The following is a 22,326-nucleotide window of genomic DNA, read 5'->3' on the forward strand; positions in this document are numbered from 1 at the left end:
TTTACTCTGTTTGTGACCAACCGATGATTTTGACAACTAGATGAAATTCTTTGCACTGCTGACTTCAAAAAATTCTCTCGGTATCCTACATTCAGGGTTATGGTAATAGATCTGGTTACCAATGTAGGAACTTGTTCCCCACCTGGATGACAGCAAGGCAGCTGAAAGTTAACGTTAAATTCAAGTTCTGGTTTTGATAATGTGTTGAAGAAAGCCCCTGGTGTTCCATCAACCTAGTACCACCACCACATTTACCATTAAATCATGTTCTCAAATGCCATATCCACAGATTTCTCGAGCATTTCCAGTGATAGTAACTCCAGCACATCCCTGGGCACTCTGTTCGAATACTCTACAATCCTTTCTGTGAAATTTTTTTTCCTAATATCTAATCTAAACCTCCCCTGGTGCAACTCAAGGCCATTTCCTCTTGTCCTGTCACTTGTTCCCTGGTAGGAGAGACTGATTCCCCCCTCACTACAACCTCCTTTCATGTAGTTTAGAGTGACAAGGTCCCCACCGAGCCTCCTTTTCTGCAGACTAAACAACCCCAGCTCCCTCAGCCACTCCTCATAAGCCTTATGCTCCAGATCCCTCATCAGGATTTCCTTGTTTTAATTAAAAGCATATGGAGAATAAGACTAAGACATATTCCTTCACAGTTTTCAGGTACTTGCCAATTTTTTTAACCCTATCCATGACACTGAGAAAACAATAACTGCTGCTTGCTGATACTGCCATGAAATGTTGCACAAGCAGCCAAACACAGGCAGAATGCTTCATTTGCCAAGTACTGTCAAGTTCTCCCGCAGCCTCACTATCATGATAACCATTTTCCCATCACCTAATGACTTAAAAGAAATCACAAGTAATCTTTCTACTTGTGTCAAAGGATCAATTCCAATCTTCCGTGGTTTACACCAGTAACTCAAATGAATTGAGCAAGTTATTCCCGAGATAAGAATGCACTCAGAGTTTAAAGATAACTGCCCCTTACTTTGAGGGACACAATTTTTACAAGGTAACTGAAAGCATTTTTGCACCGTCACATAGTAACTCTTCCTTTTGGGTTGAATTCTAGTTAAAACACTAAGAAGAAAATATTTGGGTTTTTTTCTTTTTCTAGATAAGTCTTAGCAATTTTTTTTATTAGCAGCTTTAAATATCATACTGGTATTTAATAAAGCTCTGTTTATACATATAAATTTTGGTATCTAGCTTTCAAAATACAATCCTGGATAGACTATGCCATAAGAACAAAGTAACAGAGTCATCAGTGGTGACTCTTATACTTTTAAGAGTTTGCACAAAGCCTGACAGCTTGACTCTATAATGGACAAGAATTCCCAGGAAAGAAATGCCACTCTGAAAGCTTTTATTCCTGAAAAGATGATGAACTGATAAACATCCATTAAAAAGAATACTGAAGATATGCCACGCATAAAGGGCAACATGAAACACTGTGCCTTAATCACCATGCATAATCCAGTGTACACTAGCTGATTAACCACTGCCCTCATAGTGGAGCCAGTGCATGTGTGTGTGCAAGAGTGAGCATCTTTATATGCTGCAAGCATAAATGCCTTCACTCAAAAAACCTGCAATTAAAATAATTATCCAGACGCTCGGGGTATTTATACTAAAGATATACAAAAATAATCTTTTAAGCACATACGATTGCCAACACCATTCATTCTTTGTTATGGAGATCACACCTGGGAGTTCAATGTTAGAGAATGCTACAGACAGAAAGAAAAATAAACTGAATTCTCCCCAGTAAACACTTTGTAAATTGACGATACATAATGAATAATTACCACATTTGCTTAGCAGGAAGAGGTATGTTTTGGTTGCCCAGATGGTATTTCCCAAATCAATCACAAAATAAAAAACATGATTGATTGTTGTTATTCTACACCAAAAAGCAACCTATGGGACAGATTACGTTTGTTTCTTTGATCTTTTCCAAACAGATTTCACTCAATAAACTGCTTATATGTCTTTATAAGCTCATCATACTGGAGGCTGTTGTTTACTGTCAGGAAAATTTTTGGGGGTGAGAAGAATGAAGAGCAACTAAAAACAGGTCCACAGGGATTTCCTGAAGATAAATAAACAAAATTTCTAAACTTCAAGACGGGTCAACACAAATTTGTCTACCGTTGTACTAAAAGGAAAATTTATCTGAAAGCATCAACAAAGATCTTCCTACACAAGCTCTACTCTGACAAAACCACAATATAAATATTAAACTTTCGATGCAATGGACAATTTCTATCAAATCTGAAAGGGACACAGTTTAAGGTAACAGTGACAACTGCACTCTGCCTAGCTCATATTGGTTCCATTGCTTCCTCTTCACTCAAATATATGCTGAACTTGGAAGAAAACATGTGATAAATAAGGGGGCTGAGGAGGAACTCCCTGTTACGTGGGAGAACTGCAGCAACACAGGACTGTTAAATGGCAACAGGACTGGGATAATAGCTGCTAATGCAAGACATACACAATGTAGGAAGATGATGAACAGGGTGAAAACTTGGGTGAAAAAGATATTTTGTGAATATATTTGTAAATTTGGAGTCATGTGTAGCTTTGAAACCTATTTAAGGAACATAACAGTATCACGTTCCCACCACGATGTACACTGGTTCACATTTTAACTATAACCAGAGACTTGCAGGCCCCAGTCACATGAGTGTGTCACTATGTCTGAAGGCACTGAACTTGCTGATCTACCTTTAACCACATTCCCCGCTGTATAGCTTTAAGACATAACTGAAAAAAACCTGAACTTCATAGGATACAAAGTGTTCTTACACAATCAGAAGGCAGATGATTAGCTAATAAAATACATTAATGTAATATCAGGCACAGACAGAAGCAAATAAAATACATTTCTGCAGAAGAGATTAGCATAGATGTTTCAATGGATTAGGGAGTTTCAGTGACAGAAGGTATATTTAATATATAAAATCCATATAACGAGAAGCAGTGGAAAAAATAGGACAACTGTCATCTGTCCAAGAAGTATCTTCATAAAAAAAGCTGTCAAATATAAACACTTCTCAGCAACAAAACACTCTGCAACTGAACAAGGCAAATTTAATTCAGAATGTACAATGTACCTCATCATGGATTTTAAAATTACAAATATCCTTGAGCAACTGGATATGTCCAAATTGAAACAACCTTCTCCTGTTAAATAACTCCTGCCTGACATTTATGATTAGTTGAACATAAATATTGTTGTTTTATTTTAGCAAAAGGACAGTTAAAAAGGAATACGATCAATGTGTATAAATACACCCAGAGGCAAACACCTGAGAAGGGTAAGAACTTATGCTGGCATAAGACCAAATGGCAATAACTGAAATGAAATAACCTGATGTTTTCAGATGAAAATTCACAATTTTGTGATCAAGATAACCTGGTTATTTCCAATAACAAACGCTTGAAGTCAAGTGACCCAAGGATGTTCCCCATATCCAGTCATACATCCTAAGAGTACAATGAAATTTAACATTCTTGCAAAACAACTCTGTGTTAAATCCTGTAAATCTGCTCACTGAAAAAATAATATACTGGCTATAAATGATAAGAGAAAAATACCTGTAAAGTCAGATGTGAATGAATTTCGAAAGCTTTAAAAGTTATTTACACGGTTCCAAAAAACCATGGATCCTCATTCAAGCTATCAAGACTCTGAAGGATCCTTTCCAGCAAGAGGTGGGACTGCTTAAACCCTGTTAAAGCAACAAACTCTGGAATATACTTTAACTTCCTACCAATATTCCTTATTCCTGTTCCTTCCCGCAAAAATTGAAGAGAGAAAAATGATGACATGGCATGCCTTACCATCACAGAAAATAAATAACAGCCTTATCATCTTTGATGCCTCCTGGAATTTGTTTTAACACTCCCTGTCACAAAAAATCAAGAAAATAATACTGAAGAATAACCAGTGCACATATGGGATATACTAATCAATCACAAGCCTGGCTCCTTCATTGGCCTCTGTCACTGACTTTGGTAAATTTTATACAAGAACCTATTGAAAACACACACAAACATAGCAAATACATTTAGAATATTTAATGTTTTGTTTCACGGGGTGTTTTTTTCCAAGCTGTGAAACTAGCAAACTTTGCATTAGGAGAGTTTGCACTATGTCGGTGAACCACTTCATAGAATCACAGAATCATAGAATCAGACCTTCGAGATCATCAAGTCCAACCCCTGATCCAACACCGCCGTGGTTACCAGACCATGGCACTAAGTGCCACATTCAGTCTCATCTTAAAAACCTCCGGGAACGGTGAATCCATCACTTCCCTGGGCAGCCCATTCCAATGTCTGATTACCCTCTCTGTAAAGAATTTCATCCTAATATCCAACCTAAACCTCCCTGGCACAGCTTAAGATCGTGCCCTCTTGTCCTACTTCTGGCTGCCTGGGAGAAAAGACTGATGCCTACCTGGCTACAGACTCCTTTCAGGGAGTTGTAGAGAGTGATGAGGTCTCCCCTGAGCCTCCTCTTCTCCAGGCTGAACAACCCCAGCTCCCTCAGCCTCTCCTCATAGGACTTGTGCTCGAGTCCCTTCACCAGCCTTGTGGCTCTTCTCTGGACCTGCTCCAGCACCTCAATATCCTTCCTGAACTGAGGAGCCCAGCACTGGACACAGCACTCAAGGTGTGGCCTCACCAGTGCTGAGAACAGGGGAAGAATCACTTCCTTGGACCTGTCGGCCACGCTGTTCCTGATTCAGGCCAGGATGCCATTGGCCTTCTTGGCTACCTGGGCACACTGCTGGCTTATGTTCAACTTCCTTCATTCCTAGATTAGACTAATTTGTACTTCTTAAGGAACCATAAAAATTCTGTTCTATTGTCAGTTGATGCTCCATCAGGTCCATGTTTTAGTCTCAGCTTTTACTTCAGGCATTGGAACGGCCTACCCAGAGAGGTGGTGGATTCACCATCCCTAGAGGTTTTTAAAAAGAGATTGGACGTGGCCCTTAGTGCCATGATATAGTAATTGCAGTTGGATCAGGGGTTGGACTTGATGATCTTGGAGGTCTTTTCCAACCCAATCTATTCTATGATTCTATGATTCTACTAATTAATATATTTTTAGTCATTAAATACAACCTTTTATTCTGAGTGTCTTTTGCAATACTCATGTTCAACAGAAATGCCATTTCAATTGAACCAAAGTTTTTTTCAAAATACAGAAGAAATTAATTGCATTGTTTCACCTGAAAAAAATACTTTCTTTCCCTTCTCCTCCTCCTTTTCTTTTATTGATTTTTTAACACCCCCCTCAAAATACATACAGTGTATCATCGTTTTCCCAAAAAAGCCCATAATTAAGCACATATACAGCTCTTAAGCAATGAGCATTCAAGCACTCCTAGTCTAGGAAGCCCAGACCACAACATGACAAACATTCTCTTTCTGGACAAATGCATACCTAAATATTTACAAAAATTAAAAAGAAGATGCTAATCACTGACAATTTAGTGATCTTCTGTGTTTATTGAAAGTGATACCTGATGTTTATCCTTAATTACTGTTGCTTTGCTTTATTAAAAATATTAAATTATTTGGGGGACAAAAAATTTTGTTCATCAGGTAAGTAGCTGTTTTTTCAGAAAAAAATCCTTTTCATTTTGAGCTACTATTCCATTTCGCATTGAACCAGAAATGAATTATTTAAAAGATTCTAATCTGAAGTTATTAAAAATGGCTTTATACTCTCAAAATTCCTCTTTCCTATCTTTCTTTCTTGAAACGAAATAACTTATTGCAACCAAGACTTAATTGCAACAGATGGAGGGCACTTGCTAGTATAGCTTCTTTTTTTTTTTTCTTTTTAAATTCAAGTGCTGAGGGTAGTAAGGAACATATATACATATATATATTATACACACATATATACATATATGTGTTTATATATATATTTGCATTTATACATGTATTCACCACTGTACCCCTATTTGTAGACTGGAAATTTCTAAGTAATTAAAAGGAAAAATATGGGCAGCTTTCGTAGGTGGAGAGCGAATGTACTTATAGAAGCTCTAAGGAAATAATTGTTGTGTTAATACAGTGCTATGGCTGTTCAAAAAAAACAAGTGGATGTGATGACTCTATAAATATACACACTATTCTTACAGAATTCAGGACACTGCATATCACTGCATTCTTATTCTGCCTCATTTAATACTCACAGACAGACTGTAAGAAGGTTCCAGTATCACTGGCACTGACATCTTCCCTTGAAGATTCAATTTTGTTAAGTAAAAAATCTTTTCTCCCACAATCCTCTCTTTTTTCATGCGACGTACGCTGTACAGTCTAAAGCGAACGGCATAATTCCCAATCATCTCAGACTCAACGTGATTAAATTTGAATGTCTCTGTGAAGACAGGGCATGGTCCCCGCTGGATGCTAGTTTTTGCTCTCTGCTTCTTTATAGGGAGAAGAACTAGGTGTACTTGCCACGAGCTTCCACCTGTCCTGCTGTATGTGGGAATGTCTGTGACAGCTGTCACTGTCACCAAAAGCTTCTGTTCCTGTGAGTCATAGTCAAAAGTCACATCCAGTGTGCCATATTTAGCTACTGGCTCAGGATCAAAAGGTTTAGGAAGCTGTGAAGATGATCCTCGAGCTGACATATCCTGAAGAAGAAGAAGAAAAAAAGTCATTTATTTATTTATTTATTTATTGTATTCTATTATTAAATCTAGTGTGGAAATACATAGCTTTCTTGAGACAATATGAAGGCACTATGATCCTTTTGTTCATTTCATAAACAAGGTTATCAAACACCAAAAGCCCAAGGAGAGGGCTGACTAGCAGACAAGAAGAAATCAAAAGACTTCACCTGGCCAATACTACCAAAAGCCAGGAATCAATCAGACAGAGCTCAGATTGAATTAGGCTGTATTGATGATCTCTTCTTCTGTGCCCACATGTTAAAATGTATATACATATGTTAAAAGACACAACTACCTTATTTCAGTGTGAGTATACACACATTTTTAAGGTAATATATTACAATGTTTGAAGAGCTGGCTAATGACTGAGAGCAGTGTGAGATACCAGTAAAGAATATAGGAATTACAAACCAACTTGCATGTGCAGCTCCTGCTGCAGTCCACAAGAGTTGTATGAATATGCCAAAAATTATCAGAGAATCACAGAATGCCTTGGGTTGGAAGGGACCTTAAAGATCATTTAGTTCCAACCCCTCTGCCATGGGCTTTATTCATGTAATTTTACTGAAACTGTGCAAGATGCATCTGTTTTGAACACACCTTCTGAACTTTCTGTAAACTGCATCAGTCCTAAAACTGTAGTTTAAACTTAAAATTCAAGTTCTTTATTGTCACTTCAAATTTTGAACAAAATATTGATCTCCTATATTTTTACAACAGTTAGTTTGACAGTAATACTGAAACACAAAATATTTACAAGTGCAGAGCAACCTACTGCTCATGCAATAAGTTATCCCAAGTATGTAAAACAAATATATTTCAAGTGTATCTTCATGTTCTCAAAGATATGCTTGTTTACATGAATGAATAGATGCCACAACAAAGCCTTTTGGATTAAAAAATATTCTTGTTTTAACCTGGTTGCTACATAGCTATGGGAATTCATTCCTCTAAAAGCTTCACTCAAGTTTTGAGTGGCTATAAAAAAAGTTGGCAGCATTCTCAGTTTTTATTGAGTATGCTTACACTAACAACTGGAGTGACACACTGGGAAGAACTAGGATTAGATTTCTTCCAGTATATCCAGGTTCAAGGACTATATGTACACACCATGTCTTCACAAGCAATAAAGTTAATACAGACCACAGTTGATCATCAGATACATAAAGACAGCTCACCACTGGAGGACCTTGCAGCTGGGCCTTCCAGATCTAGTACCAACACCCCAGGTATCCAACATCAACTACCCAAAAGGTCTACTAAGGCAGAAACAGCTAAGGTCTACTAAGGCACATCAGGATTGAGCTCTAATATGTACTTCAATATTTCAGGTAGCAACAAAAGACAAATTTGTACCAAAAGGAGCCTCTTCTGCACATGACATCACTAATCAGACTTACCCATGAATGTCAGTGCAGTAACTGGTTGTTAAAGACATTTCAAGGAAATATGTGTCAGAAAAGATGATTTCTTCACAGAAAAAAATACACAGATATCATCACAGTTATAGCAGAAAATACGAAAATTAAGTGGACCAACCACTATATCACATCAACAATTAAAAGAAAAATCTTCATAGTTTGTTTTTTGTTGTTTTTTTTTTTTTTTTCATAAAACTTGTTTTACATTATAGGGTGTTTGGTTTGAAAAGCATTTACAAAACTTTTATTTAGGTTGTTTGAAAAACTCTGTGGAAGAATTTTGACTACAGTCCTCATAGTGTGAAGAAGTTTTCTGACTGGTTTAAAAAATAATTCACACTTACTGGGAGCTTGTTTCAAAGTTAAGGTGCCATAAAGATAACTACAGTAATCTGAACAATCTGAAATCCTATTGTAACAAAATATTTTTTTTTAAATAACTGAGTTTGCATTATCAGTGTCCATACAACGCTGCACAGATCTTCAGATTAAAAAGCCCTACAAAGTTGCACTGAATGGCACTTCAGAACACTTAACTGCTTTCATTTACCTCTGGACTAAGAACCGCTGTGCTATCACTTGGCACATCCTCTTCGTATCCCTTGTTATGAAAGCTTTCTATTTCGTGTCCCGTGCTTCCCTCACTTGGGCACTTATATGAACATCTTGGACTGTTGCTACACTGGGAATATTCACATTTACTGTCTCCAACTTCAGAAGGCGTACAGGAAAGATGAGGAGAACCGCTGTCATCCTGGTATGGAGGCGGCTGCAGTTCATCTAGCGGAGGTGTTCTTCTCATCCTCTGTATGCAGTTTGCTGAGAATAAGTGAAAATTCTTTACTTACTTTCTGATTACTTACTGTTGAAACAGTTCTGCGGAAAATGTAAGTCTAAATGTCTGGAAAGAGTTTTTAAAAAACTATGTATGTCTTTTTTTTACTTTACATTTCAAATCAGATGACAAACAGTACAGAAAAAAAATTTGTTAAAAATGAAAATGAATTATCTCAGATGAAAGAAATTTAGATAAAAGCAAAGTTTTAAGTGTATAGTCAGAATGGATTGTGTAAACCATATAGAAATAAATATAGCATAAATATGACATGACAGAAATTCTAGGCTTGGACTTCAGTGATGCTTACCTTGCAAAAACCTTTGGATATCTTAAGTCAGATTCTGTGCAGGTGGAATGTAGACCAATTACAGAAACAAAATGCACTCCCTAAAGCCACGATATCAAACTGATCACCTCCCATGCAGTTGCCCACCAGGGAGATATCAAATTGAACTCTGAAGGCAAATAAGGTACTAATAAAGGTAGCCTTTCACACAAGTAAACTCTGCTCACTGGTGAATTTAAAAAGTGAAGCAGTGTCTCAGATCCTTTATTACTTGATAAGGACAGCTAAAGGGTCTGGAAGTTAGACACTAGATCGAGTGGCTAAAGACAGTGGAAAAAGGATCATGAGCAATCTTGTGGTTGGGATGAATACTTGAGGCTGACATCTTTGCTTCTCACACTAGATAGATAGATAGAAATGTGGTTATATATCTCCTCAGAAAATAAACCTGATGCACAGCTACAGATACAGAAAGCTAATTCAAAATAATTACATTTCAAGTTTTCATCTCATATTTTACTATGCAGCATTACACAGTTGAACAGAATTGGGAAAAGACAGCAAGGTGTGCAGTAGCCAAAATAAAAGGAACATCAAGGATAGGTGATGACCTGTGTCACATTTTGTTTACATCTTCTGTAGAGGTTTTAATGAAGATTTCAATGCCCCTCACACATAGAATTACCTTTTCCATAAAAATTTCAAAGCAAAAATGTTTTCTGGTGTCAGAAATTCTACTTTCACTCACAGAAAAACCTACCACACAAGGAAGTTAACAAAAGTATTAACATTAGAATAACATAAGCTTTGATTTCAGATTCATCTGAGAAAGAAACTGATCTTTCCCACATAACAAAGGTGGTACATTTTAGTTTCATCATCAAATTTTAGTATCCAGGATTGCCCTGACTGTGTCCTAAATTCTCCAACCTTTTAACTCCTTCAGAGGTAATCACTAGTTGTTCAACATATCATATAAACAGACTGAGTACGCTTAAGAGTTACCTTTATGGAAAAGGCCGAGAACAGAGTCACACGGCTCTCCTAGGAAACAGTCTTAAGCAAGAGGCTCTCTTTAGCTCTCCTTTCCTTTGGAAGGCTGGGCTCTATGTGACTGTGGCATGCTGGAACACTTCACAGCATCTAAGACTTGATGTAAAGCCCAAACCACCATGTTTTGGGTGCACACTGCCCATGGGAAGCACTCCCAGACATACTGGCTACAGGGGAGACAACGTGCACTGCTGGGAAAGGACAGGACAGCTCATTATGGAGCATATCTACTGCACATACAAATACAGGCCTCAGAGATAATGGGGGATGCAGGGCTCTCCTCTATTTCAGTGGCTCTTAACAGAACACCTCTTAGCTTTAGCTAAGGCAAATGAGTAATTAAAACACTCCAATGAGATGAAACCACTGTCAGGAACCCCCTCTTCTCTGATAAACCCATCAGAGTCAGCCTGCCATTCAGAGTGATTCCAAATTGCTGTTACAGTGCTCCTGCTCTTAGTTAGACCAGTGCCACCAGCTCTTGAAACTCCAGTCCCATGGGGCTGGAAAGCAAACCAGCCAGCAGGGAATCCTATTCTCAAATTGCAGTCATCTGTCTAGCAGATAAACATAAAATCTTACCTACGAATGTCATATAACTTTTGCCCATGAAACTAGGTAAACATAATATTAGAATCTAAACTGACATTTTAATAATAATAAAATAATAATACCTATCCATATCATGAAAACGGGACTTCCTTCTCATAATTTATATAATTAAATATTCTAGCAAAATCAGAGTAACATTTCTGCTCATTGTTGCTAAAAGGCAACAAACAGCATTATATGAAACAGTAATCACCATGCAGCCCTGAATTTGATATCTTTCTTTTCACTTGAAGTCAATTCTGCAAAGACTTTTTACCTCCTAGCTTTTGCACAGTCTAACAATATGAAAGTGTGTCCAGGTAACTATCAACACCATTATTGTCTTACATGAGTAAATAAATGACTGTGTGACTCAGTTTTTTCACTTTGATGAACTCCATTATATATCCCTATGGGAAAACTCTACAGGCTGTGTGACAGAAAGAGGTGCTTTTAATGTAGACAGGAAAGAAGTGAAGAAAAGAAAATTCTTATTAACTAGATGTGATTCAAAAATCTCAGAAAAAGCTAAAGCCCTGGGGCAGGTTTTAACTAATACATTTTTGAAAGTTTAGTCTACCAAACTGAAATAGCACATACATTCTTAAAACAAGGATCTGGAATTAAAAAATCTAAGGACACCACTGTCTAAACAGGCACAAACTGGTTTTTAACAAAAGCTATATCTGCATAAAAGATATCAAAGTTTACAAATTAATTTTTAAAATGAAAATGTCTCATTTTAAATTATTTTCCCCCTTCCCATAGTAAATGATGCAATAAAATGAATTTTTTGTTACAGTTCTCTGTATATAATATATATTATATATATAATAAATATAAATAAAAATACTGAAGATTTTAATTACATTAAGATATTCTAATGACTGATGATGTCAAAGACAAATGATACCAGTGAATACAGCAACACGAAATATCTGATACTGGGTATTTTCCTTAAAAATTACACAGAAGGAGCAACTAATTTCAACAATCAATCTGTCAACACAATTTTGCATATGCATTAAAGTTTAACACAAAAAATCACTGCTAGTGCCTGCTGGCCTATCACTGATTGTCTGGAGGAAAACATTTGGAGCTGAAAGAAAAGCAGGATCTGAAGTGTTTGCATATTTACCTGTCAAACCCCTGTCTAAAACATACCTTGCACCTTTCATTTAAGGCATAAACTTAAGACACAGGTACACTTGTGCATACTTTTGTACTGTGACAAAGCCAAAGAACCCCTTCCAAAGACCACTGAGCGTGCCTAATAACATCTGCTAACAAGTTACTCTTAACAAGCCAATGGTTACACTGAAAATCTAAAATTAATGGTTGAATTGTTTCTTTGCATGTTTCCAAAAACACTATCCGCTCTCAAATCAGATAGAAAATAATTTTTGCCGATTCCCCCAATGAAATAAATAATATTAAATTACCCTAGCAGTTTGGACTAGATAGGATGAAAAACAAGCCACCATATATCCCAAAAGTGGAAGAAAGATACAACCACAAAGAAACCAAATCGGGTTTTGAGGTTCCTACCAGAAAATGCCAGAACAGAGAAAAGACAAATAGAAAGAAAGATCTCATATCCAGCTTTCCAGCCAAAGTATGTCAAATGACTTTGCATTCTCATAATACGAGTGCAACTAAATTTGTTTAGCAACAAAGATTTGGTAAATTCTACCTTGAGAATTCAGCATATTGCTGCCAATAGGCAGATTTGAATAATCAATTTTTAAAGAGTTAGTTGCTTTAATAAAAATTTTCTTCCTTCCTTAGTGGGCTGGAAAAACGCTCATATAGTGGTAATAGTAAAGGCCTTGCTTAATAGCTAAACAAATCTGAACTGTAAGTGAAACACCTGAGAAACACAAGCAGATTAGCATTTTGCTGGTACACTCAGAAATTGTAGCATGTAAACTGTCATTAGCACATTTAAGTCAAAAGTAAATAAATATCTTCTTTTTAGTACTGTTTGTTAAACAATGAAGGGTAATCTCCTTTCCTAAGTCCCTGCAGGACATACTGCAAGCCATCATACCTAATACATACCTTACCATCAATCTCAAGAGACTGTCAGTAAAATCTGACACAGCAACAACCTAGGCCAAACTGAGTATTCCTGGAATAGCTATGAGCTATGAGTCAATAGCTATGAGAAAATACACAAACTTTTTTGCTGTGTGGAATCAAAGTTTAGAGATGCAAAAGTTTACCAGAAGAAATGCTTTCGGTTTGCAGCTACTATCTGAACTTGCTAATTCCAAAGCTCCTCACTTCTCGTCTCTATCCTGGTCTCTTGTGGACCATGCTAGGCTGCACAACATTCTGGCACGCAGCTGGTCATGTTCTTTCTTTTCCATGTTTCTAGTGTTTAGTCCTTGCTATCTTAATAATTTTCCCAAAGGTTCTCAGCAGCAGCACAAACCTAGCCCTCCTTAGCCCGTATTTCCTGAGTAATTCCAAGAACACCTATCTCTTAACATATGGGAAAAGAAACCATCCTTGTGCCTTTAATTCCCTTGTTTAATAAGCAGGCATTAACTACATTTTTGCAAGTTCGATTTTCTCATATATATTACTTCTTTAAAAATTCCCACTAATGTGGGAGGCAACATTACCCCAACAGTTCTTTTCCAGTTTCTTTAAAACAAATAAGCACTATATAAATTAGTAATTTTGGCAAGTCAGATTTTGTAATTTTTAGAATATCTTCATATTCCAACAGCACCTTTTCTTTCTCTAATATATCTCTGCATACACTATGCTACATAATTATTTATTTTTTTAGTCGAACGTAAATTTCAAGTTTTCAAGCCTTCAAGGGGTTCTATGTAAATGTTAAGACAATTTAAATAAAACATAAAATGAAATACATGTTTAAAAATTAAAGAAACCTTTCTTATTCTGAATGATTAAATACCCTTAGAGATTTCTGATAAGCAGCACAGACAGTCCAAATGGAATTTTCATGTTTGAACTTTTCTACCATCCAAAAATATTATGTTGACTGAATTACCCCATATTACGAGGAGTATAAAATATAAACATTAAATATTGAATAAAACCTCAAGCCTCTCCTTCCTTTAAAATCAAAAGCTTACATGCATCTTGGTGACCACAAACCCCTTATTATTTCACAATATAACAAATTATCTTGGCATCATTCTATTTCTCTTCCAAAAGAGTTATGGCATGAGGCTTGCTTAGCAAAAAAAAGGGGAATATAAGAGTGGTATGGGGTCATCATAGACAACAGAAAAAAATTCTTTATGAGATTTCTTTTTGCATTTGCCACATTTTAGACTTTTATTCACAGTTGAACTACCTTCTACATTAGGCAGATGTTATCACCAGATAACAAAAAAAATAATCATATCTCTGGTTGGTTTTTTTTAAAAGATAATTCTGTTTCCTAATATTTAGAAAATTCCAGACACTATAAGCTTAATTGCTGACCTGTGGAAATCAAACAACATTGCTGCCATTTACATCTGATGTCATGTGAAGTTCTTAGCACTGCATTTTCCTCACCCTCTAAGGCTAATGCTACTAGTCACTGATGTAAGAAAAATGTTCTCTTTTGCTTTTTAAATAAAAGTAATCCAAAAATATAGAATTATCTTTGTGTCCAGTCATTAAAGCTTCACTTTTCTTCCACAGGAAAGGTCTAAGAATGACTGAAATTACTGAAACATGCATAGTTTTTGGTTTGGTTTTTTTTTTTAATGTGTCTGTTTACATCTTTAGCCTGCGGAACTGGCTGGTTTTGTTTCCAGACAAAAGAAATTTGCTCTTTTCTGCACTTACTAGAGCACTGCTTATTTGTAAGAATTTATAGTCTGTTTTATAGAGCAATATTGAAAAGCCCTGCACTGGTGAAAAATTCTTTCTCTTTCCTGAATTAGCCCAATTTATAACATTTTAATTATAAATATATTATTAAAAGCATTATAGTGAACCAGCTGTCAAAGACATTCTTTTGTTTCCTTCCCAAATATTTTGGTCGGCTTTCAATGAAAATTATACATTAGCAACTATTGAATTAATTTGCTTTCAATTTAAGTATCATTTTCTGATTCCTTATACAGTATTTCTATTAATTTCAATAGGAAGGAGTTCTGCTATCTGGTTTTGGATTTATAATTTTCACTTGTCCAAAATAATGCTTAAACCTAACGGTTCAATATTTTAACCTTTTATTGATGTGAATATCAATGCATCAAGCTTTCCAGAACCTCTTGTTTTCTGATACTACATCCAGCTCTAAAGCTTTGTGAAAGCTGCAATCTTAAGGAAGTGAAATTGTGAATTTGATTGCCTTCCTTTTCATAGTTATATTTCCTTTGGTAAAGCATTTGTTCTAAGTATGCTCATTCTGGTAAAAAAACTTATTTTCTGTTCCATTTAGATGCCGGTTTCACTTACACTACTTTTATAATCAGCCAACTTTCCTTTGCACTACTTTTCAGATCACTACATTGGTTAACTTCTTAAACAAACAGGTGTTTCTGTGCACCTCTGTCCACTGTTCATTTCTTCCAAATTATCAAAATTTTAAGAAAAATATCACTTCTAAAAAGATAATAAGTTAAATGAATTCATAGAATCTTCCTTTTATTTTTTCTTCTCTCTTTTAAAATACACTAGAAGTCCTGCTTGCTGAGGGTGATTGACAACCGGCTTTGAAATCTTAAGAGTATCTTGGTGACAAGGAAATGCCTTTTATCATCTCTGTGAATTTTCTCCCAAATTTGGCTTTTTCATCAGCATTTACAAATGCTTAAGGGAAATTCAGAGCTTTACCGCTAAAAGCTTTGAAAACTCCACCCGCTGTAAACAATCTCAGGCCCCTGAGAATCCTCATTTCTCACCAGTGTGTGCACACTGGCATCCCCCCCATACCCCTAGACGGTAGCAGCTGGATGTGGGCTTCAGAAATATTTTCCTGTCATTGGTATACTTCATTTGAGTGCAATTACCACTTTAAATTATAGCTCAAAATCCAGTCCAGTTTTATACTACTACAGCTGTGGTATTAAGCACTGGAGCTGAGCAGCAGGATAAAGTGCTGAAAAGGTGAAAAAGATCCCACAGAGGTCTAAAATCAATTCCCAGTAAAGAACTGTAACACACAGTTAATATTCCTGTAATGTTCCTGCTCTCATTCTATTCGGTCTCAAATGAGGAAACAAAGTGTGATTAGAAAGCAAGATTAATGTGTTGTGAGTATAATTTTCTTTAACATACTAATGTTTTTGTGGCTCATTTCAGGCATGTTCATTTTTATATTTGACAAAAAAAACCCCTGAAGTTTTCTAAGTGGTACAGAAAGCCCCTCGAAGATCTCAATAATTATTCATTTGCCAATACAAACAGATCCATTCAGCAGTATATACAGCACTTACATGGGTTCCTTAAACATCAGAATTCCATCACTTTTTTTTCCATACTTTTATTTTGAATAAGATACAACTACTCCCTTTAGTGAGAACTCTTTCTGCAAGTTCAAATGCAATAACTTTATAGTGTCTTAAAAACAGCTTCACCTTAGTATTGGTTTTGTAATTAAAAAAAAAAATCTGTAAAGTTCCTTACTATTCTAGCTTTCTATTGATTACTTAATCCTAACTGGTGAAAACGAACCACAAAAGATATTTTCCATCAAGACCTTTTTCTAGAATAGGAACACAAAGCTTGTTTTAATTGCTTTGCCTTATTTTCACAGCAATTTTGTGTGCAGAGAATGCTCTGTTAGAGAGAGTGCAGCAATACAATAATTCTGCATGAACCATTTCAGTAGAGCATGAGTTATATTTTCTGCCCATCCACTTAAGATACATATATGATCCCAATCTGGCTATCTTGCAGCTGTTAATATATTATAGACAACAGTAGTACTATAATAGTAGAAGTTAACATGTTTGGCACTTTACAGATGAAGAACTGAAGTACAGGGTAAATAAAGAGGTAATAAAGATTGCTGTGAATCTAGCTCAGAAGTGCTCCTAATCACAGAAAGCTTCCAGTGAAGCGTAGAATTGAAATCAAATATTTTAAGACTAGTACTCTAATCATTTATTCTGTTCGTTTTTGTGGTTTTGGTTTTGGTTTGGTTGGTTGTTTTAAAATTTTTATTTATTTTTACTTCAAGTTTTTTAAATTATTATTAATCTAAAGTTCACCTGAAATGTATAATACCAACAAGATGGAAACCTCCAAGCCACCAGCTTTTTAAGAGATATACCCCCACAGATTTTTCCAATATCATCAGCTTTGTAGTGGGAAAGAAGGAAAAGAAAGGATGAGGAAAAAAGTACAGGGAATAAGAGAAAAAAGGCAAAAGGAGAAAGTAGGAGCAAAGATTCAGAAAAAAAAAAAGTGATAGGTTGTTGGTAAATTAACAAAGAAAAGAAATAAAGGGAGAGAAATTTAGTAGATCTGTACAGAAAATGAGAAAAGGTGCAAAGAGAGAAATAAAAAAGACGATGCTAACAGGAATGAAAAATTACAAACCGGTAAAATAACAAAGTAAAATGACAGAGGAAGAAAGGTGAAGGAATGGGGAAAATAAAACAACATATGACATACAAAAAAGTGGTTCAGATCTGAGAAAAAAGTAATGTCAACAGAGCAAAGAGATAAAAGAGAAATCAGTGATGTCTGATGGGTGGGAATATCCATATTTGTAGGTGAAAATCTGCACGACCTAAAGAACACAGCTAGTTACATTCCAGGAGCAGCAAGACATTTCCCACAAGAAGCACTTATTTTTACATTTATATTTTAGATTTATCATTATTTTTCCTTTTAAGTGGGGAGACAGTGGTAATTATTTATTCAGATCCTAAGATTCCAAAGCACCTTGATTTCTCTTCTCTATTCAGGCACTTTTTTCCCTTCTCTCTTTGACACACTGGCTCAGTGACTTGCTGTATTAAAATGGACTGTATTTCCTGCAGTATATTAGAGTATTTCTGTAAAAAGGATTTCAGAAAAAAACAAATTTTTTTTGTGTTTTTTTTTTTTTTAAACATCTCTCATAACTTTATCAAATAAAAAGCAGCTAGAACCCAGAAGAAAAATCTACTATGATCTCAGTTTGCAGGAGTACCTAACAGGTCAACAACAGTCTATGTATGCTCAAGAACTACTCTAAAACCTTTTACATATTAGTGCCTGTAGAAAGTATGCTTAGGAATGGCACTAGTACGACTTATGAGACCAACTCTCCAGAAGAAGAAAGGTAAAATAGACACTGTGCAATCATAGGAAATGGAGATGCTTTGAAACCAAGGTATCTTTGCTTCACATACCCAGTAAGAGGGCTAAGAATTCACAGAAAAGGCACAGATTAAGCAGCGGGGAGCACATCAGTCTGTTCCACTCACTCCAGCAAGGCCTCAAACAAGTTTCTCCAGGCATAAAGAAACACAGTTATTCAAAACTAAATTTCTTGCACTTTTTTGCGGCGCTTCCGAGACCTCCCACCGTCACAGATGAGCTGCTTTACTAGGCTTATATGTAATATGTGACGTTGTTATGTTTCCATAGTTGTCATACAATTCACAAAATAGGTAATTTTCTGCATTTTGACAGGACTAGATGAGTATGAGTCTGGTTGGTAAAGATCCTTCCATTCAGGCACAGCACCAGCCATAAGAGGTAAGCAAGAGCTTGTGAGGATGAGAAAAGAGGGGCCAAGCTGCATACTGCGTGCAAAGGTCTACTGAATGATGCTTCAGACCTCAGCAAACAGGAGAGGAACAGGTCTTCCATGTCACCCACCCAAAGAAACAACAGAGCTGAACAATCAAGGATCAGTCATTCTCAACCCATTTACCTTCCCAAAACACTATCTGGAAAATTGTGTTGCCATGAATATGGTGGTGTAACTGTAAGTATTTATAACACCAGCTTACTAGCCACTGAGACAGAGTGAAAACATGCATCTCCATCAAAACTCATTTCTTACAGACCCTTCTTATACTAGCAAAAAATTTATATATCTAATTTGAAATTACTGTTTGATGCTGCTTGTTGAATAAGAGACTTAAAGGTGGTGCACAGCAGTTAATTAGTAATCAAAGTCTGACAGCTACAGCTGCAAAATGTTTGTATGATAATTTCAAAATTGAAAATTATTTATTTCACTCTACATGAAATTAGTGTACGCTCATTAGAAAGTCAGTGATTATCTTGAAAAGTACTACAGCAGCTTTGATACAACAGCAGAAAATATACAACATATGTCTCCAGACCAATTACTATCACACCCTTCCTCGTAATTTGGTGTCAGCAAAGTTTTTAGATCTCAGCATTACAACTGAAAACTATTCAGCAGAATGATGTCTAACATGGTTCACAATCAGAATGTTACATTGCTGCATCCTGCATTAATTACATATATCTACCAGCACAGTACTTTCATTGTTAGAAACAAACAAAAAACACCAACTAGCCAAAAACTACACAGAAACCCAAACCCACTGCTACTGCCACCAAAAAAACAACCCCAAATCCAGTCCCAAAGAAACAATAATACAAGGAGCAAAAGAGACTCAGAATACTTTGTTAACCAGTGACATGCTACTGTAGTATACTCGTTTTAGACAACGTAGTAACACTGAAAGTTTTACTTTGATAAAAAGAACATGTCAAGACTTACTTTTACGTTAAAAGCATCCTAACAATAGTTTACACGCGCATAGAGACATATATTTAAACATACATATATACATATGGGCCCCCTCCTGAATGCCAAGTATCAGTTACAGGAACAATTTAAGGTTTATGAAATATTAAATATAATTAAGATTACAGTGAGGAAGTGATATGCATTACAAAATGCTGATGTTAGACAACAAATATTGACCTTTAAAATTTAACAAATGAAAGAGCCTTAATTTGCTTGTTATTCAAACTTTAACAATAAGTATGATAGCTTAGATAGGAAAAAGAAAAAAAAATCCCAATCCCGCAGCATTTGCCATCACTTTGCATTAACATTTTGACCAGTCAACAATTCAGCAGTGATGAAATGTGCAGTTTGATTCAAAGACAAGGCTATTTAAATAACTCAAAATAAGAAATGGGTATTGAAACATTAGAATTTTGATAAGCGATCACAGCTGCACTAGAATTAGTTTCTATAGCAACAGAGGAAATAATGTGGAGAATTGCACTGCAATACAAGATGGATCCCTTACAAACACTGCTGTTCAAATAGAAAACTTTAAAATTATTCACTGTATTAAAATATTTTTATTAAAATGATTATTCAAATATCCTATACCTTGTACTTCATATATTGTTCTATTTTTGTTCTCTGGGATTCAATTCTAGACCATCCTTTCAAGTTTTCACACTTTTCCCCATTGCTTACGTTCCTATTTTAAATTAATTAAAGTGACTTACTCTGAAAAATACTGTATCTTTGATCTCAAATTAATCTGTATTTTCAACCATTTTTTATTATCCCTACATAGAAGCACACATTACATTCATTTTTCAGCAGTGCACTTGCAAAACAGGAGAGAATGCTTTGCTCATGCAATTCATAAGAAGCTGCATCACAGCCATGAGAATTAACATCACTATGGAACTTCAGAAACTTACAGTCATATGAGACTTGCTCTAGCTTTTATCAGAGTGCACTCTCATGTCCTAAGCATGATTAAGAAACCATTGCAAACCTATTAGTATTCATGGACCGAATACCTATAAGATGGTAAGATAAAAGCCTTTCAGATTTCAAGTGTTGCTCATTTCTAATACTAAGAATTATTGTTTCATTGCATCATCTCTGATTCTAGCTATTTTTGGTAACTAATTAAAAGCATATGCCTGAACCTTTTATGTATTTTGCCCTTATAATGAGACCTATTACTCTGGCTTATTCTATCCTTTTGAGTTCCAAAGTATCTTTCGAGTTACCATGGATACAAGTGATATGCTTTCTCCCACAACTGCTTTGTGTGCCTTATCGAACACCAGAGAACTGGCACAGTAGGAATCTGAGAGATCTATACAGGATGAACATCTAACCACTTGAAGTGTTCCTCTTCCTCTATCCCCCCCGAAAAAAAATGAGGTATGACATATACTACCATCTGTAATGAAATAAACAGGCACATTTGTTTCTATTTGAAATCTAGTATTTTTGCTCAAGGAAAACAAAATGAATAAATAAATAAATTTAGTCTGACCAACACTGAAACACTGTTAAAAATGAAAATGGAAGTACACAGATTCATTCTGAGTTTGCTGTTTATTTTGAGTTGGTAGAATTTGTGTGTTTCTAGATCAGTATATCCACGGGAGATGTAAACACTGCAAATTTCAGCAAGTGTTTCTGAAAGGAGTTGCAGACACATTGTATGCAACTCCGAGATTATGCATAAACTAGAGTAAATAAAACTCCTTTAAACAGAAATTGTTAGGCCTCTTTATACCGATTTATTATGGACATTTTCAAATGCAGACTGCTTTCCAACAAGCTGGGAATAATTTGTACTAATTCAGTGTAGGAAGAGGGCAGTTAAACTGATTTTTCCCATTATGTTTTTGTATTCTGACCTCTTCTTAAAAACAAAAGACTCTCTCCCACTGAGGCAGCAAAATTTACACAGGATTCAAAAACCAAGCTCTGATAACATAATCTGAACTGATAGATGAAAAGTAAAGGGGAATAACCAGAAGGAAAAATAAATCATTGCAATATGAACTCGACATAGATTCAGAACTTCCCACCCTTCCATGCATTAAATCATCAGAAAGACATCAACTGCATAAACAAGTGTCATGGAGGCAACTAAGAGCAGGAGAGCCAGTGAAGAATGAGCAAACAACTGCTGCTGCTATTGTCTCTTTTCCTCAGCCACCTAAACTTCTCTAAGTACTACAACAAAACACTCACCAAAAAATGTATTTGACTTCTTCATATCCACAGGCTCAGATTTGCTTTAAAATACAGACATTTTAAAGTATAATATCTGAGGCAGAGACATTGATGCATAAAAACCAGATTCTTACCCTTGTTTGTAGTAACATTATGAAATAACTGTATAATTCTGTAAGTTTCCAACAATCACATACAGACTAAAGACATATTAAATATTTCCATTTTTCTAACAGTGTAGGTTGGACTTACATTTACCCAGATTTCATAAGATGCACTTATTTTAAGTTTTAAATTTAACTTTGTACTGTCTCAAACTTTCTTTGGGGTATGAAAAAATCCACATAATATTTTTACTGTGAACATCCAAAGAAAATTAAACCTCATTTCTATTTTTTCCCCTGAAAATGTCTTAAAAGTAACCAAAAGCTAGAGAATAAGGAAAATGAACTTAAAATTGACTGCTATATTGTGGCATTTATGTATTTATGTGGCCTGTATTATCA

The 22,326-nt window shown here is 35.6% G+C and overlaps 1 protein-coding gene across 7 annotated transcripts in view; it reads right to left on the reverse strand.

Moving 5' to 3' along the window:
* SYT14 (synaptotagmin 14) overlaps positions 1 to 22,326 on the reverse strand; it is a 90,111-nt gene that overhangs the window by 22,915 nt on the left and 44,870 nt on the right. For all 7 annotated transcript variants that reach the window (XM_027641392.1, XM_027641391.1, XM_027641390.1 and 4 more), the window contains 2 exons: positions 8,694 to 8,962; positions 6,234 to 6,683 (listed from right to left, as the gene is read on the reverse strand). In XM_027641392.1, the coding sequence (XP_027497193.1) occupies positions 6,234 to 6,683; positions 8,694 to 8,962 (719 nt within the window). The remainder of the gene's footprint in view (positions 1 to 6,233; positions 6,684 to 8,693; positions 8,963 to 22,326) is intronic.

Source organism: Corapipo altera, unplaced genomic scaffold (assembly GCF_003945725.1).
Source record: "Corapipo altera isolate COAL_440 unplaced genomic scaffold, ASM394572v1 48b, whole genome shotgun sequence".
NCBI classification, from domain to species: domain Eukaryota; kingdom Metazoa; phylum Chordata; class Aves; order Passeriformes; family Pipridae; genus Corapipo; species Corapipo altera.